This window comes from Oryctolagus cuniculus, chromosome 3 (genome assembly GCF_051225735.1).
Source record: "Oryctolagus cuniculus isolate XC-2025 breed Fujian yellow rabbit chromosome 3, ASM5122573v1, whole genome shotgun sequence".
NCBI classification, from domain to species: domain Eukaryota; kingdom Metazoa; phylum Chordata; class Mammalia; order Lagomorpha; family Leporidae; genus Oryctolagus; species Oryctolagus cuniculus.
Window position 1 is genome coordinate 82,664,873 of NC_142869.1, and position 18,297 is coordinate 82,683,169.

Genomic DNA, 18,297 nt, shown 5'->3' on the forward strand with positions numbered 1-18,297 from the left:
TTATTTTGAGAGTTCCCGTTCACTGGTTCATTCTCCGTGCCCCCAAAGGCCAGGGCTAGGCCAGGCTGAAGTTAGAAATTTAAGAATTCACACTAGGTCTCCCATGTGTGTGGCAAGAGCTGTCACCTGCTGCCTCCTGGGGTATGCATTAGCAGGAAGCTAGAATTTAGAACAAAGCCAGGACTGTAATTCAGGCTCTTAACAGCCCAAATGCCCGCCCTTCCCTGCAAGATAATTTTAACTTGTTCACAACATTTTCTTTCCATAAAAAATTTATATTTGAATTTGGGTTTAAAGGCATTACTAGTATGTCTGGGTGATTTTAATACAGAAGTTCAAAATACATTTGATTCCAATAGTGTGTTTTTCATTAAAAATGGGTTCATACTATCTTTTAATTTTTTTTATTTTTTAAATTTATTTGACAGAGTTATAGACAGTGAGCAAGAGAGACCGAGAGAAAGGTCTTTCTTCCATTGGTTCACTCTCCAAATGGCCGCTACGGCCAGCGCTGTGCTGATCCAGGTGCTTCTTCCTGGTCTCCCATGTGGGTGCAGGGGCCCAAGCCCTTGGCCATCCTCCACTGCCCTCCCAAGCCACAGCAAAGAGCTGGACTGGAAGAGGAGCAACCGGCACTAGAACCCGGCACCCATATGGGATGCCGGCGCTGCAGGTGGAGGATTAGCCAAGTGAGCCAAGGTGCTGACCTCTCATACTGTCTTTTTAAAAATACATATATGGCTGTAGTTGGTACTGTTGAGGGAGAGGGAGGGGGAGAGGGGGGAGGGGGAGGGGGAGGGAGAGGTTTCATCTGCTGCTTTACTTCCTAGCCACAACAACCAGGGCTGGGCCAAGCTGAAACCAGGGGCCTGGAACTTCATCCGTGTCTCCCATATGGGTGACAGAGGCCCAAGCCCTTGAGCTGTCGTCCTCTGCCTCCCAGTGTGCATCAGGCTGGGACTCTGACATGGGATGTGGGTGTTGCAAGAGGCAGCTTAAACTTCTGCACCACAACACCTGCCTCACTGCTTATGGAGTTTTATAGATTTTAGTGTTTTCATATTGAGTTGCCTATAAGGGAAAATACAGACATAAAGAACTTTGGTGTAGATCTCTGTAATTTAGGCTTAATTGTGTTAGTTCTTCCTTATTTTTGGAAAGCATATGTCCATTGATAGCATATAAGTGATACTTTGTTTCTGTAGGTATCAGCTTCCCTTTCTCTCTAGTTCTGTTATAGCTTTTCTCCTCCTTTGACGGTATCAGGCTGCTGTTATCTACTATGATATATAGTACGGATGTTCCAAAATGAAAATCCCCTTTCTTGCTTTTATTTCAGATGTGGTAGTGTTAAGGATGGCTCCTTGGTGGCCTGTGCGTTTTCTCCTAATGGAAGCTTCTTGGTCACTGGCTCCTCGTGTGGAGATTTAACAGTGTGGGATGATAAAATGAGATGTCTGCATAGTGAAAAAGCGCATGATCTTGGAATTACCTGCTGTGATTTTTCTTCACAGCCAGTTTCTGGTTAGTATTTTTACTCTTTTAAGTACTAGAGATTCCTTTTTGTAATTTTCATGTCTTTTTGTTCTTTTATTCATTTTCATTTCATCATTAGTAAAGTCAGGAGCTCTCAATTCATTCCTTTTAAGGAACCATCTTTCTGTATCTTTTTTAATATAAATCTTTTTTTAATATAAAATCATGAAGAAATATTACATACACTTTAGTATATGTAGTGGATAACTTGATACAACAGATTAGGAGTTCTTGAATATGACAATTTAGAGAACTTTACCCCGTTGGTTTCATTGTGATCTTTAAAATACACTATCTTGATATTTAAATAGAAATGTGAAATTAAAAAATTGGAAACAAGCTATTTTCTATTAACTAGCTTAATCTTCCAAAAGTTAACTTTATAAGTTTTTTGACAACATAATCCTGTTTTAAAATGCTCCTGCATATAGCATCTTGGGCTTAAGCACAATTGGGAAATTGTCTTTGTTTTCATTTTTTGTGTTAGGATGAAAGCTCTGCCTTTGACCTCTCCAGTCTTGTCACCAAACTGTTGCTGTCTATAGCAATATAATGCAAGATACATAGGTAAATTAAATTTTTTCTAGATGAAATTAATTTAAATACATTTTAATCAATATTTTGATAATTGAAAACCAATCGATATTGTTAATGAGATATTTTACCCATTTTTGTGCTAAGTCTTTGAAATCTGATATATATTAGAGCTGTAAGCATATCTGTTTGAACCAGACACATTTCAGGTTTTTGGTAGCTGTGTGTGGCTCAGTCATTGTGTTACTGGGCACCACCGGTCCAGACTTGGACAGGGTTGCCTTGGCATTGCCCCATTTCAGATCTGTCAGCGAATTGTTAAGATGTAATTAAGTTAGATAAAAGCCCAAATCCAAAAAGCAAAGTCTGTAGTACTTTTATATTCTATTTCTCCCTAGTCTCAAATCATTCTTGGCTTTGTGCATTCTCTCTTGCCTTCTTTCATTCCTTGCGTGTTTCTTTTTCCGGGTTTTACATGGCTCCTTTAGATTTTGTCTGAAAAATCACTTCAGTTGAGCCTCCCCAGCTCTCTGCACTAAATCCAGATCGTTTTTTAATAGTCTTTTATTTTCACATTGCATTTTAAAAACAGTATTTAGGGAAATACCACATTCTAAAAGTATAGTTATTTAAATGGATTTATTTTATTTACTTGAAAGGCAGAGTGAAAGGGGGAGACAGAGAAGAAAGAGATTTTCCAACTACTGGTTCAATACCCAAATGACCACAGTGGCTAGGGCTGAATCAGGTGAAAACAGGAGCCTGAATTCCATCACGGTCTCCCACACTGGGGGCAGGGATCCAAGCACTTGGGCCATCTTCCACTGTTTCCCTAGGCATGCTAGAAAGGAGCTGGATTGGAAGTGGAGCAGCTGGGACTCAAACCAGCACTCTGCTATGAGATGTCGGCTTCACAAGCCTGCCTTAACTTGCTGCACCACAACACTGGCCTTTGTTACTTGATTTTCAAGTAGTTATCATAGGAATTATGGCAGTTAGGCTGTGCCTACTTAAAATATTAAGTACATATACTTTGGACTTGTTACTCTTTGATTTGGTGTTCATGTCTGTGAATACCGGGACATTGACTCTTTTGTGACATTTTGCTTAAATTTATGTTCTCATTTGCACCTGAGGATAAAGGATCTCTCCAGTTTTTAACTGATGAAGAAAGCTTGGGTTCGGTTATACTGAAACTTAAATAGTTTTCCTGAGGAAAAGTACATTTCTAATATTATATTTAAATATCAAGCACAGGCATTTTAAGCTCTGTAATTTTCCATTGTCCTAGCTGAATTCTAATTACGTAACATAATTCAGAATTGGAAAGAAACTATTCAGTCAAGAAACAAAAAAAATTGGTTTTCCTAATCAGATTTAATAATTCATGTTTGCTCTAAGCCTTTTATTGAGTATTTAGCTTAAAAAAACTTAGTAGAGTGGATGTTGAATCTGCTAGTTGAGATACTTGTGTCCCATCCACTTGCAAGTCCTTGGGTTAGAGTCCTAACTCCAGCTTCCTTCCAATTCCTTCCTGGGAGGTAGCAGTGATGATTCAAGTAATTGAGTTCCTGTAACCCTCATGGGAGACCCAGACTGAATTCCTTGTTCTAGGCTTAAGCCTCACCCATTGTCAACATTTGGGGAATAAACGAGGCAGATGGGAGCTCCCTGTCACTCTGCCTTTCAAATACATCTTAAAAAAAGAAACAAAAAACTTTTACTGATCACTGGAATTACTTATGTTCATCAAGGGTTCTCTGTGAAGAGTTATACTTTGACTGAAACTGTGCTACAAAAACCAAAATGCTATTGAAATGTGGGACTCTATTACAGAGTTAGAGAAACCTCCAATGAAACAAGCATTACTTTGTTGTATGTTAATAAAACACCTGCTTTCTACAAAGACAGAGTCCATAGAAAAAATTACATACCCAAGTGTATAAATCGGTACATCTGCTAAATATTTTAAAATCTGAGTGCAATCATAAGATGAAAATTAAGCTTCTTAGTTATGCTTTATATGAGTGCTGTGCCCTCTCTGTTGGAACAGCATCTGTGATATCAGGTGGGATGCATATAACATCAAGGTGACAATATCAGTGTTTATATTACTCACAAATAATTAGGAAGTTCACCTACTGGATTTGTAACAATACACTGAAATTGTCTAAGTAAGCAAACTACTAAGTGGATTTTCGAGATGCCAAGTTTAATTGATTACTGTCTTTAAATTATGTAGTATTTCCCACTGAATAGGCTGATTTGTTATTTTGGATTTATGTAGTGCCAGCCTATATCTTCATTAAAGCAAATGGAAAAAATTCCAATTATTATTCTGTTCAAATTATAGACCAAACTTAAAAAAAAATACATCCTAAGAAAGTTAACATTCTGATTATGACTGACTCTTCTAAGTTTTCCCAACAGCGTTAGCCTTAAAGCCCCTAAAATTGCATTGGAAGATGCCCTACTTTAGTATCTAAACACTGAAACCTTGCAGCTTTGAATTTTATTCTTAGTGGAAGGTAAATAAAAGACTTTTTATTGTTGCAACTTTTTAAAAAGAAAGTCTTTAACAAGTGTTTCATTAGGTGGGGTAAGTTAACATGTTTCTTGTGAACATTAAGTGAATCGCATCAACAGATCTCACTATAAGAAATTGAAAGTTTTTGAGTTTATGTTTTATCAGTTATTTTTATTTATTTTAAAATAAATGTACATTTTTAGGTGGAGAGCAGTACCTTCAGTTTTTTCGATTGGCATCATGTGGTCAGGACTGCCTAGTCAAAATTTGGCTTGTTTCTACCCATATCTTAGGTATGTATTCTACTAGTGTGTCTAAACTTTTTATGATCTGGAAAAAACTTGTTTAGTCTTTTTACATAAGGTACTCTGGATGTCTGAAAGTGATTGTAAAAATATATTTTCAGAAACTTCTAATCAAATAATTCATACACATGAATTAAAAATTAGGTGCTCACTGCTGATTCTGACTTCACCCCCATCTCATCACACATATTCCTGTCCTCGAGAGGGAACTGCTTTGCGCTTGATAACGTTTTTAGCTCTTGGTGATTTTCACAGTTTCTGTAAACATTATTTATGCCACTGTCCTTGTATTGATTCACTTAGTTACTGTTTTTTGATATTTGTGGGTCCTTTTCCCATTCAATGTGCTACTCCCTCAGGTGACCCTTTCAGTCAAGAGGCTGTGTTGTTCAGTTTTGAAATACGTTGTTCCTTTATATTATTTCCTTAATAAACTCTTGTCTATTTTCCCTGCTTTTCCTGACTCCCATCAGTTGAGTTGTTGGACCTCTTGAACTGTTCCTTGATGTCTTATATTTTTCCCCTATGTACCTCTTTCAAGTTTTTTTTCTACTTGCAGAAAAATTCTCAGCTTTATCTTAACCCTCTTTAGAATTTTTCACTTCATCACTCACATCGCAAATTTCTAAAAGTACTTTTTTGTTTCCTTTTTATAAGGCCCTTTTAGTTTATGAATGTATGATCATCGCAAAACTCTCAGGATGTCAATTGGGTTTTGTTATTGTTGTTCATTTGTTTTTAAGTTCCCTCTGTTTTCTTTTCTTTCTTTGCTCTTGGGCCCATTTTTCCTTACCCTGATTCTGCTGTTTCATTTTGCTCTTTTCCAATGTCTGGTGATCTGTAGTGTTCTGAGTATATTAAAAACTAGACAGGGCTGGCCTTGTGGCATAGCGGGTAAACTGACACATGTGATACTGGTGTCCCATATAGACACTGATTCATGTCCCAACTGCTCCACTTCCAATCCAGCTTGCTGATAATGGCCTGGGCAAAGCAGTAGAAGATGGCCCAAGTGCTTGGGCCCTGCCACCTGTGTGGGAGACCTGGCTGAAGCCCCTGACTCCTGGCTTAGCCCTGGCCCAGCCTGGGCTGTTGCAACCATCTGGAGCATGAACCAGCAGATAGAAGATCCCTCTCTCTGTAACTCTTTCAAATAATTTTTTTTTTTTTTTAAAGAAAAGAACTAGATAGTCACATGTTTAGAAGGCCTTTGTTGTTACTGGTTCCCTTTTGGATGAAGGAGGTGGGGAGTTGACCCATGCTGGAGAGGAGGGTGAAGAGATGGATGTCTGTGTGGCCCTAGAGCTCCCCATGCTGCAGTCATTATTTTCCTTAGAAAAGCTTTGCCTTTGGATAGCCCCTGTCTTTTGTGGAACATGCTGTGGGTGGGCTTGGGGAGGGATTGGAAATAGGTATTAGCATTCCATGTACCGACTCTGAGTTAACCTTTCTGTTTTCAAGTGTATTATCTGTATCATTCTGATTTTCCTTTTCTCAGTTGTTGATAGTCCTAAGACTGGAAGAGTTTTCTAGGTCAGAGTAACTTTCTGATCCTACCTTTGCCCTATGTGCTGTTATCCCTCCATTACTGCTTTATTGGTTAATCTGCTTCCTGCCCTCCCAAAATTAGTTTCCATTTCTGATTTGCTGTTGATCCACCTCTCATTCTCTTCATCCATCTACCCTTATATCTTTATTAGTACCTTCCTTATTTTTTTTAAATTTTTTTTTATTTTTTAAATTTTTGACAGGCAGAGTGGACAGTGAGAGAGACAGAGAGAAAAGTCTTCCTTTGCCATTGGTTCACCCTCCAATGGCCGCTGCAGCCGGCGTGCTGCAGCTGGCGTATCGCGTTGATCCAAAGGCAGGAGCCAGGTGCTTCCTCCTGGTCTCCCATGCGGGTGCAGGGCCCAAGCACTTGGGCCATCCTCCACTGCCTTCCCGGGCCACAGCAGAGAGCTAAACTGGAAGAGGAGCAACCGGGACAGAATCTGGTGCCACAGCCGGGACTAGAACCCAGGGTGCTGGCACCACAGGTGGAGGATTAGCCAAGTGAGCTGCGGCGCCGCCCAGTACATTGCTTTTTGAGAAGAAATGTAGCTATCCGTTGCCTGTTAGGTTACACTTAGTACTTAATTTAATGTGTGGTTTGCTGGTGAGGATAAGAGTTCCTTTTATCTGGTCTACCCAGGTTCTTCATCATGTTTCTTCCTTTTAAAATTTTAAATAATTTAAAAAAATTTTTAAGGTATACAAGTTTCATGTATTTCATATATACAGATTTAAGAACATAGTGATACTTCTCAATTTAATCTTTCCTGCCCAGCACTCCCACCCTTCTTCCTCTTCCTCCTATTCTCAGAATTTTTACAAAGACATATTTACATAATAGTTATAGTATTAACTTTACACTAAATGAAAGTTCAACAGATAGTCTGAAGGGAAAAAAACCTGTTCTTTAACATCTGAGACAAGGGCTGTAAACAGTCTTCGAATCTCAAAATGTCAATTTCACTTTTAAACATCAACTTTTAGGTATTCTATTAGTTACCACATATCAAGGAAAGCATATAGTATTTGTCTTTTTGAGACTGGCTTATTTCACTAAGTATAATGGTTTCCAGTTGTATCCATTTTGTTGGGAAAGACAAGATTTCATTTTTTTTTTAACCTCTGAGTAGTATTCCACTGTGTGTGTGTGTGTGTGTGTGTGTGTATCATAATTTTTTTCCAGTCATTAGTTGATGTACATCTGGGTTGATTCCATGCCTTAGCTATTGTGAATCGAGCTGCAATGAACGGTACAGATGGCTGGGTCATATGGTAGGTCTGAATTCAGATTTCTGAGGTATCTCCATATCGTTTCCACAATCGCACCAACAGTGGATTAGGGTATCCCTTCCCCTTACTTCCTCACCAGCATTTATTGTTTATTGATTTCTGTATGAGAGCCATTCCACTGGGGTGAGGTAAAACCTCATTGTGGTTTTGATTTTCATTTTCCTGATGGCTAGTGAACCTGAGCTTTTTTTTTTTTTTTAAAGATTTATTTATTTATTTGAAAGTCAGGGTTACACAGAGAGAAGGAGAGGCAGAGAGACAAAGAGGTCTTCCATCTGCTGGTTCACTCTCCAATTGGCTGCAACGGTTAGAGCTGTGCCGATCCAAAGCTGGGAGCCAAGAACTTCCTCTGGTTTCCCACACAGGTGCAGGGGCCCAGGCACTTGGGCCATCTTGTACTGCTTTCCCAGGCCATAGCAGAGAGCTAGATCAGAAGTGGAGCAGCCGGGACTCGAACCGGCCTCCATATGGGAGGCTGGCACTGCAGGCTCCAGCTTTACCAGCTATGCCATAGCGCTGGCACTCCTGAGCATTTTTTTTTTTTTTTTTGACAGAGTGGACAGTGAGAAAGAGAGAGACAGACAGAAAGGTCTTCCTTTACCGTTGGTTCACCCTCCAATGGCCGCTGCGGCCTGCGCACCGCGCTGATCCGAAGCCGGGAGCCAGGTGCTTCTCCTGGTCTCCCATGCGGGTGCAGGGCCCAAGCACTTGGACCATCCTCCACTGCACTCCCGGGCCACAGCAGAGAACTGGCCTGGAAGAGGGGCAACCAGGACAGAATCCGGTACCCTGACCGGGACTAGAACCCGGTATGCCGGCGCCGCAAGGTGGAGGATTAGCCTATTGAGCCGCGGTGCCGGCCACTACTGAGCATTTTTTGAAGTGTCTGTTGTCCATTTGAATTTCCTCTTTGGAACAATGCCTGCTCAAGTCCTTTGCCCATTTCTTAACTGGATTGTTGATTTTGTTGAGTTTCTCAAGCTCTTTATAGATTCTGGATATTAATCCTTTATCAGTTGCATAGTTTCTCCCATTCTGTCTATTGCCTCTCACTTTGCTGAATGTTTCTTTGGCAGTGCTGAAGCTTCTCAGCTTAATATATTTCCGTTTGCCAATTTTGGCTTTGATTACCTATGCCTCTGGGGTCTTTTCCAAAAAGTCTTTGCCTATGCCAATTTCCTGTAGAATTTCCCAGATGTTCTCAAGTAATTTGATGGTATTGGCTTGTAGATTTAGGATCTTGATCCATTTTGAATGGATTTTGATGTAAAGTGTAAGGTAGGGGTCTTGTTACATACTTCTGAATGTAGAGATCCAGCATTTGCCAGTACCATTTGTCGAAGAGATTCTCCAGGTTCCAGGGGTTGATTTTAGCTTCTTTGTCAAATGTAAGTTAGTTTCTATTCTGTTCCATTGCTCTACACATCTATTTTTTTTTTTTTTTTTTTTTTGCCTGTACTGGGCTGTTTGGATTATAACTATCCTGTAATGTGTCTTAAAATCTGGTATTCTGATGCCTCCAGCTTTGCTTTTGTTGTACAAGCTTGGTTTAGCTATTTGGGATCTTTGTGTTTTCATATACATTTTAGCATTGTTTCTTGATCTGAGAAGAATGCATTGGTATTTTGATTTGGATTGCACTTAATCTGTAAATTGCTTTGGATGGTATGGACATTTTGATTATATTGATTCATTCCACAAACATGGAAGATTTTTCCATATTGACATTTCTCAAAAAAGGAAATCCAAATGGGAAACAGACACATGAAAAATGCTCAAGATCACTAGCCTTCAGGGCGATGCAAATCAAAACCACAATGTTTCACCTCACTCCAGTTAGAATGGCTTTCATACAGAAATCAACAAACAACAAATGCTGGCGAGGATGTGGGTAAAAGGTACCCTAAGCCACTGTTGGTGGGAATGCAAACTGGTAAAGCCACTATGGAAGACAGTATGGAGATACCTCAGAAATCTGAATATAGCCCTACCATGTGACCCACCCATCCCACTCCTTGGAATTTACCCAAAGGAAATTAAATCAGCAAATAAAAGAGACATCTGCATCTCTGTTTATTGCAGCTCAATTCACAATAGCTAAGACATGGAATCAACCTACATGCCCATCAACGGAAGACTGGATAAAGAAACTGTGGGATATGTACTCTACGGAATACTACACAGCAGTTAAAAAAAATCTGTTCATTTATAGCTAAATGGATAAATCTGGAAAATATCATACTTAGTGAAATAAGCCAGTCTCAAAGGGACAAATATCATATGTTCTCCCTGATCTGTGACAACTAACAGAGCACCTAAAAGGAAACCTGTAGAAGTGAAACAGACACTAGGAGAAGCAGTTACTTGAACAGCCCTTGTCTTGACTGTGCAGGAACACTTTATTATTTCACTTTATTTCTTTATTTTTTTTTTCTTCTCTACTTAATACCATTGGCTAAACTCCTTACTTAACATAGAATTAATCATAGATGCTTTAAGTCAATTGAAAATAGATCCCAGTTAAAAATAAGAATGGGAATGAGAGAGGGAGGAGCTGTACAGATCAGCACACATTCTCACAGACCTACCCTTCAGGGGTGAACTTGCCATGGGACTCCAAATCCCATTTAGCTGGGTGGCACTAATCCCATCTTACATGAAAAAGTGATCATATTAAGTATGGAATTGATCATATACGTTGAGATCATGAGTCAAAGGGATCGCATAAATAAGACCAAGTGCTTGGTAATAACAATAGATAGAATTACAAAGGAAAATGCCAAAAATTAACAACTGAAGAATCTCTAGGACATATTGCAAACACATGGAGACATGTTCCTGTATGAACAGTGGATTGCAGGAGAAATCAAAAGAGAAATTTCTGGAAACAAAGATTACAAGAAATCAAAATTTGTGGATACAGCAAAAGCAGTGTTAAGAGGAATGTTTATAACAATTAGTGTCTACATCAAGAAACTGGAAAGTCACCAAATAAATGAACTATCTTTGTGGTTAGAAAAGATACATGGTTGGTTTGTGATTATTTTTTTGAATTTGCTGAAACTTTTTTTTTTGGCCTTCTGCTTCTTTTAAGCAGAAGTGAAATCCTGGTAAGAAACAATAGCTGCAGTTGTGTGTGTGGATGTCCAGATTAATGGTTTGAAAAAAAGCAGTTCATTCGTTGTCTGAAAAACATTTTTTAAATGTTTTTTTAAAAAAAGTATACGATAGTTTATAAATGTTCAGTTTAGGGGTCCGGCGCCATGGCTCACTTGGGTAATCCTCCACCTGTGGCACCAGCATCCCATATGGGCATTGGGTTCTAGTCCTGGCTGCTGCTCTTCAAGTCCAGCTCTCTGCTGTGGCCCGGGAAGGCAGTGGAGGATGGCCCAAGTGCTTGGGCACTGCACCCGCATGGGAGACCAAGAGGAAGCGCCTGGTTCCTGGCTTCGGATGGCACAGTGCACCAGCCGTAGTGGCCATTTGGAGGGTGAATCAACGGAAGAAAGACCTTTCTATCTCTCTCTCTCACTAACTCTTCCTGTCAAATAAAAAAAAAAATGTTTAAAGCCTTTTTATAAAGCATTTTTCTTATACCTGATACTTTGACTTCCTTGTTTGTAGGGAGGAATAGTCAGACATTGGGTCATATACTGGGAACATAACCTATATTTATAGTCATGTTGCGTATTTTATTTGGTTTATAGCTTTGTATTTTTGCTTGATTTCATTATTAGAATGAAAATCTTTTGCAGTTCATTTAGACTTTCTAGCACTTAGCATAGTGGCTTTAGTGTTCATATTTGCTCTTTCAGATAACAAGTTTTTTTTTTTTTTTTCTATTTTGAACCTTCACCTGCTCTGATGACCTTTTTGCTGTCTTTATTATGAGCCATTTCATAGAAGGCTTTATTTTGTGCCTACAGAGTTATAGATTTCACTTATTTCCTTGCCACCCTCAGGCTAACTTTGTAACAATTATTTTTATAGGTGGTTGCCAATATATATATTGAATTCCCTTTATTTACCTTTAAAATAGTAGTGATATTTATTTTCAGTAATTCTAGGAAGCATAAGAAGGATTTTAGTGTTATCATACTTTATCAGAGTGTTATGAAGATTTATTGGAATTATAAGATATGTAAATTACCCTTGATTGTTTATTTACAGAAGAAGAAAATGTTTTGCTAGTGCCAGATTTTAAAAAATTAAAGCATTCACTATTTTAGTCTTTGCAGTCAATTATTTTCTTTCCATCAGGCCCTAAAATTGTTTGTGATATTGTTTAAAATTAATTTTGTAGTATAAAATTACCCCCTCCCTAGCCTTTGCTAAGCACACTGTTTCTTCCATCCATTACTGAGTTCTTGAAACCACTGAAGAGACAGTATTCCAGTTAATTCCTTGTATGTATAGATACCAGAGCATGCAGATTTTTAATTTTTGTGTTCTTTAGCCACTCAAAGATTATTGAGCAAATAAGTGAAGTCATGTTGGGTTAAAAATAAATTTTGTATGTGACCAGCTTACTAATTTCTCTCAACTTGCTATTTGTAGGTTTTGAACTAAAATATAAAAGCACACTGAGTGGGCACTGTGCTCCTGCTCTGGCTTGTGCTTTTTCCCACGATGGGCAGATGCTAGTCTCGGGGTAAGTTATTTAATTTTCTTAAACCGTTTTGACATGAAATAGAGCAGACATTCAGAAAAGCTCCTAAGAGAAAGCGCTTGATGAATTATAATTCTAGCAGTGCAAAGCACTACTCAGGGCAAGAAGGAGAATATTGCTGCTTCTGTGTCTGAAACCGTTACTTTGCAAGTGCCTCTTTTTGGTGACACTTCAGATCATATGCGGTGCTGCTTTTTGAAATTTTAAACTGATTTCAAATAAACCATATTGTATGAATTATTTTGTGTCTGGCTTTCTTTACCCAACATTATGAGTGTACTTGTGAAATTCACTTATGTGTTTCCAAGTGATTGAATAATTAATATTCCTATGGCAATGTTCTTTTTTTTTTTTTTTAAGATTTATTTATTTATTTGCAAGTCAGAATTACACAGAGAGGAGAGAGGCAGAGACAGAGAGAAAGGTCTTCCATTTTATGGTTCACTCCCCAATTGGCCACAATGGCTGGAGCTGTGCCTGTCCGAAGCCAGGAGCCGCCAGGAGCTTCCTCCGGGTTTCCAATGCGGGTGCAGGGGCCCAGGGACTTGGGTCATCTTGTTCTGCTTTCCCAGGCCATAGCAGAGAGCTGGATTGGAAGTGGAGCAGCTGGGACTAGAACCGGTGCCCATATGGGATGCCGGCCCTTCAGGCCAGGGCGTTAACCTGCTGTGCCACAGTGCCAGCCCCCAGCAATGTTCTTTCTTGTCCTAACCTATACTTGGTATTGCAGCCTTTTTTTTTTTTTTTGGACAGGCAGAGTGGACAGTGAGAGACAGAAAGGTGTTCATTTGCCATTGGTTCACCCTCCAGTGGCTGTCACGGCTGGCGCGCTGCGCTGATCCGAAGGCAGGAGCCAGGTGCTTCTCCTGGTCTCCCATGGGGTGCAGGGCCCAAGCACTTGGGCCATCCTTCACTGCACTCCCTGGCCACAGCAGAGAGCTAGCCTGGAAGAGGGGCAACCGGGACTAGAACCCGGTGTGCTGGTGCGCAAGGCGGAGGATTAGCCTATTGAGCCATGGCGCCGGCCGGTATTGCAGGCCTTTTAATTGTCAGTTATTCTAACAGATGTCTGTTGTTACTGTACTATGCTTCTAATTTGCTTTCTCCAAGGCAATGAGCTTGAAACCTTTATTAGCCATATGTATATCCTCTGATGACATGCCTGTTTGGTCTGTTGCTCATTTTTCCTTTGGGTTATCTTTTTCCTATCGATTTGTTTTTGTTGATGTGTGTGTGTTTATGTGAGCCCTTTCTTTGTTGGTTATGTATGTTTCAAGTATCTTACCAGCCTCTGGAGTTACTTTTGCATGGTTGGTAATTTTAGTGTAGTCAGTTTCTTTATGTTCTCTTTCTCCAGAGCAATGCAGTGGTGTGAAAACCAAGCAACACCCTAAACGACTCAGGCCTGTAAGGGCTTTACAGGGTTCTCCAGCAGTAAATGCCTTGGATGTATATGGTGTGAATAGAAACTGCTAGGGGTTTCCTGTTGACTTTTCCCACTGAACAAAGTTTCTCTCTCAGGGTTGGTGTGGAGAGATGGATTGACAGCTGCTATGTACTTAGTTTCCTTTTTTTTTTTTTTTATGGTGAAAAAACATATATTTAGAATTAGCCAGCTGGACTCCGTTCAGATGATCCCAATTTTGTTGGCAACGTCCAGAGCATCATAGTCAGGAGCCAGCCGCACATACGCCTTCTTCTCGCCGTCAGGTCTGATCAGGGTGTTGACTTTGGCCACGTCCATGTCATAGAGTTTCTTCACAGCTTGTTTGATCTGGTGCTTTTTGGCCTTGACATCCACAATGAACACCAGTGTGTTGTTGTCTTCTATCTTCTTCATGGCCGACTCCGTGGTCAGGGGGAACTTGATGATGGCATAGTGGTCAAGCTTGTTTCTCCTGGGGGCGCTCTTCTGAGGGTATTTGGGCTGCCGTCGGAGGCGTAGTGTCTTGGGCCGCCGGAAGGTGGGGGATGTGTGGATCTTCTTGTGGCTGTGGACGCCTTTCAGCACTGCCTTCTTGGCCTTCAAGGCCTTCACTTTGGCTTCGACTTTAGGAGGGGCAGGAGCTTCCTTCTTCGTCTTCGGCGCCATCTTGGTGAAAAGGCTTAGTTTCCTTTTAAGGCCATTATGTATCTCTGCTGTGCAGTGTTTAGTCCGGTGCTTGCTTTCTAGCCTCACACCCCATAGGTAGTCTTCCATTCCGTGCTGCCTGAGACTGGGAGGGTGGTAATAGAGGAGGCAGTCTCTCCACCACTTGGCTAACCCAGTTTCGGAGGCTCAGTGGGTGGGTGCTAGCCTGGGGAAGGGTCTGGGCTCTGCCTGGCAGTAGATTTCACTGTGGCAGGCATGGTACTGGGCTGGCACTAAGGCATAGAGTGAGTTCTATCCCAAGGGCCACATTGTGCTGCTTGAAATTGAGGCAGCAGGTGGGCAACTCTTCACTTCCCATCTTTTTTGATGTGTCTTGTCTTGCTGTATACTAAACCTGGGCACTGTGGTGTCTTACCTGGCTTCCCCACTTCTTCCTCAGATGTATTGGTGTGTGATTAGCTCTTCAAATGGGTGTGTTTGTGAGAAGATGATTGGTGGAGGACTTCCTGAACCTTTAAATTATCTTATTTTAAAATTTTTGTATACAGAATTCTTATACCTTTATCTTCTGTGCCTTCCTGAACTGGCTAATAACTACTAGTATAGTGTAAACAATGATGTAAGGTGTCTTTGCCTCGTTCTTCCTTGGTAAGGGGGAAGTTTTCATTATTAAATATGACTTTTGTAGGCCTCAGGGAATTAAGTGTTGTTAGTTCTTTTTTTTTCTAGTGTTGGATTTCATCAGATGATTTTTCTTCCTCTGTCTTTTGAAATGACCACATAATTTTTCTGTGGGTGAATTACAGTGGTTTTCAGATGTTAAACCAACCTTGCTTTGTTGGGACAAATACAACTTAGGACTTTTTTTTTAATTGCTGTGGAGAAATTGGTCTCATTTTCATTGTTCCTTTGCATGTGTTTAATTGTTCCTTTGAGTATATTTTTTCTCTGGCTTTACTTTTAAAATTTCTCTGTGGTTTTCTACAAGTTCACGTCAGTGCATCTTTACTCAGTCCGAGCTTTTCTATCTGCTGAGTGATATGTCATCAGCTTTGGGAAATGCTAACTCATTTTTTCTTTAGATATCACCTGTGTCTTTCTTTTTTTCTCTGATTCTAGAACTTTAATTAAACATAAAGTGTACTTTCTCGTTGTAAACCTGATGTGTCTAATCCTCTCATGTTTTTCTTTGTTTCTCTTTTCTTCTGTTTCCTGTGTTTCCTTCTGAATTGTTTACTATTTCTTGCCTCAGCTAATGTGATGCTAAACTGGTCACTGGAGTTCTTAATTTTGCTTATTTTATTTTTTGACTCTAGAATTTGTATTTGGCTGTCTTTTTTAAGTCCACTCTCACTTTTTGTGATTTTTAGTTTTCTATTGAAATTTTTAACCTTGGCTTTTATTGTTCAAAGCCTTAATTTATGAAGTCATCGGTTTGGAACACAGTAGCATTATTTGATTACTTTCTACTCTCCTTTCGAATACTTTCATGTACTTTATCTCCCCTCGCTTTCCTGCCTCATCCAGCAGGCAGTAGCATTCCAGTCCATGTTCACGGTTCTTCACAGAAGGCATTCGGATGTGGGATGCGGGCATCTTTAGTGGCATCTTAACTACTACGGCAAATGCCTACTCCTATATATTTTTTATGTAATCCAAAGCATCAAAGAATTGTATAGCATCATTTTACCTCTTTATTATTGCTGATCTTTCTGAATGGACCTTTTACCATTGGCCTGTACTGATGGACATTACAAAACAGCTCTTTTGAGACTCACTGTGTTCATTCAGGAAGAATTGTTGAGGACTTCGTTTCTGTTTCAGAAATCCTCACTGTAAAGAACTTGGTAGAAGAAGTTCTGTTAGCTGTCAGTCTAGGGAATGGGTGTCTTTTTTCCAAGCGCTGGATTGTGTTTCTGTCATAAATTGTGTAACTGGTTATATTTCTATTTTTGCATTGCTGTGGAGGAAGCTCAGAAGTAACCTTGCAGCCCTCCTTAGCCAAGTAGATTGGATCTTACATGTATTTCGTACACTCATCTTTACCTTCATTGCTCTCCCTAATTTCATCCTTGTGTGCCTTTCTTCTGTAGTTTCCTCACATAATATTTATCTTGTTTTTGTCATGGCTTGTAAGAGACTGCAGATCTTTTCTGCGTGAGAAGAAACAAATGCATTGAAAATGAAAATATTGGCCGGCGCCGTGGCGCACTAGGCTAATCCTCCACCTGCGGCGCCAGCACCCCGGGTTCTAGTCCCGGTTGGGGCACCGGTCCTGTCCTGGTTGCTCCTCTTCCAGTCCAGCTCTCTGCTGTGGCCCCGGAGTGCAGTGGAGGATGACCCAGGTGCTTGGGCCCTGCACCCGCATGGGAGACCAGGAGGAAGTACCTGGCTCCTGGCTTCAGATTGGCGCAGCGCGCCGGCCACAACACACCGACTGGAGTGGCCACTGGAGGGTGAACCAATGGAAAAGGAAGATCTTTCTCTCTCTCTCTCTCACTGTCTAACCCTGCCTGTCAAAAAAAAAAAAAAAAAAAAAAAAAAAAAAAAAAAGAAAGAAAAAGAAAATATTGATGTATAAAATAAATCTTCAACTTTAGGAGCATACTTGACTTGAAGAACTAATTGTTGGTAGCATCATTTGATGACTTTTGTGGTCACTGTGCAAAGTTAGTTTGGAACAAACTGCTTTAGGTGCTGATGTATGTTGCTGTACAGCATCTTGACAGTGTAATGGATCTGCTTTGAGTCTTTTTGTATGCTCTTCCATGTCATACATGTAATTTCATGTGCTACTGATCTTGTCCAGTAGCTGTCTAGATAATAACTATTGTATTTTCTTTTGTGTTCTTGCATGAGCACAGTTGCGGTTTTTGAGAACTACAAAACCTTAGGGATAGCGTATCCGAGGCTTGAATACTAGTACCTGCCGCATAACGAAAAGTCCAGTGCGGGACAGATTGTGCTGGAATGTGTGTACTGAAAAGTTGGAGGAAGATTTATAGCGTGCAAACAGTTTACAACCAGGGACATCAAACAGTTGGAATTTTTTTTTTTTTTTTTTTTTTTTTTTTTTTTTTTTTTGACAGGCAGAGTGGACAGTGAGAGAGAGAGACAGAGAGAAAGGTCTTCCTTTGCCGTTGGTTCACCCTCCAATGGCCGCCGCGGCCGGCGCACCTCGCTGATCCGATGGCAGGAGCCAGGAGCCAGGTGCTTTTCCTGGTCTCCCATGGGGTGCAGGGCCCAAGCACCTGGGCCATCCTCCACTGCACTCCCTGGCCACAGCAGAGGGCTGGCCTGGAAGAGGGGCAACCGGGACAGAATCCGGCGCCCCGACCGGGACTAGAACCCGGTGTGCCGGCGCCGCTAGGTGGAGGATTAGCCTAGTGAGCCGCGGCGCCGGCCCGGAATTTTTGTTTATTGTTGATTCTGTGTCAAATTAGGGAGTATGTTCAGGCTTTTCTGTTTTCATAGTTCAGAGGTTTTTTGAGTCTGCTCTTGAGTCAACATTTTAGGTGAGAGGCAATAGGAGGTGAGTTTAAAATCCTTTTTATCTCTGATAGTCTGTGGGTCTCTGGATTCTTTTTGCTTAAATTTGTAAGACTTCTAATAGTTTCTGATAGACTTCTGATAGTTGGGCCTTTTACTTCTCCGTTCATTTCTGTATCTCATCTGCAAGTGAATCTGTCCCACTGCCTTCACCTGCTATCTACTTGCTACTTGTGAAATTGAATTCCTTGGATAGACACTCGAGGTGCTTTATCCTTTCAAATATCCTGTCTGCATTTTCAGC

General features: G+C 40.5%; 1 protein-coding gene and 1 pseudogene across 9 annotated transcripts in view; one reads left to right on the forward strand and one right to left on the reverse strand.

Annotated features, from left to right (window-relative positions):
* Positions 1 to 18,297, forward strand: part of WDSUB1 (WD repeat, sterile alpha motif and U-box domain containing 1) — a 66,300-nt gene that overhangs the window by 4,616 nt on the left and 43,387 nt on the right. For 6 of the 9 annotated variants that reach the window (XR_016230851.1, XM_089328287.1, XM_051849524.3 and 3 more), the window contains exons 3-5: positions 1,340 to 1,524; positions 4,801 to 4,890; positions 12,301 to 12,394. Coding sequence is in view for 8 of the 9 variants with exons in the window: in XM_089328287.1 (XP_089184413.1) it covers positions 1,340 to 1,524; positions 4,801 to 4,890; positions 12,301 to 12,394 (369 nt within the window). In the remaining variant the exon portion in view is untranslated. Of the gene's footprint in view, positions 1 to 1,339; positions 1,525 to 4,800; positions 4,891 to 9,825; positions 9,975 to 12,300; positions 12,395 to 18,297 lie in introns of those variants that run through there. The other 3 variants (XM_070070826.1, XM_070070827.1, XM_089328288.1) reach the window with 2 other exon arrangements.
* LOC149127407 (large ribosomal subunit protein uL23 pseudogene) lies at positions 13,921 to 14,738 on the reverse strand (annotated as a pseudogene).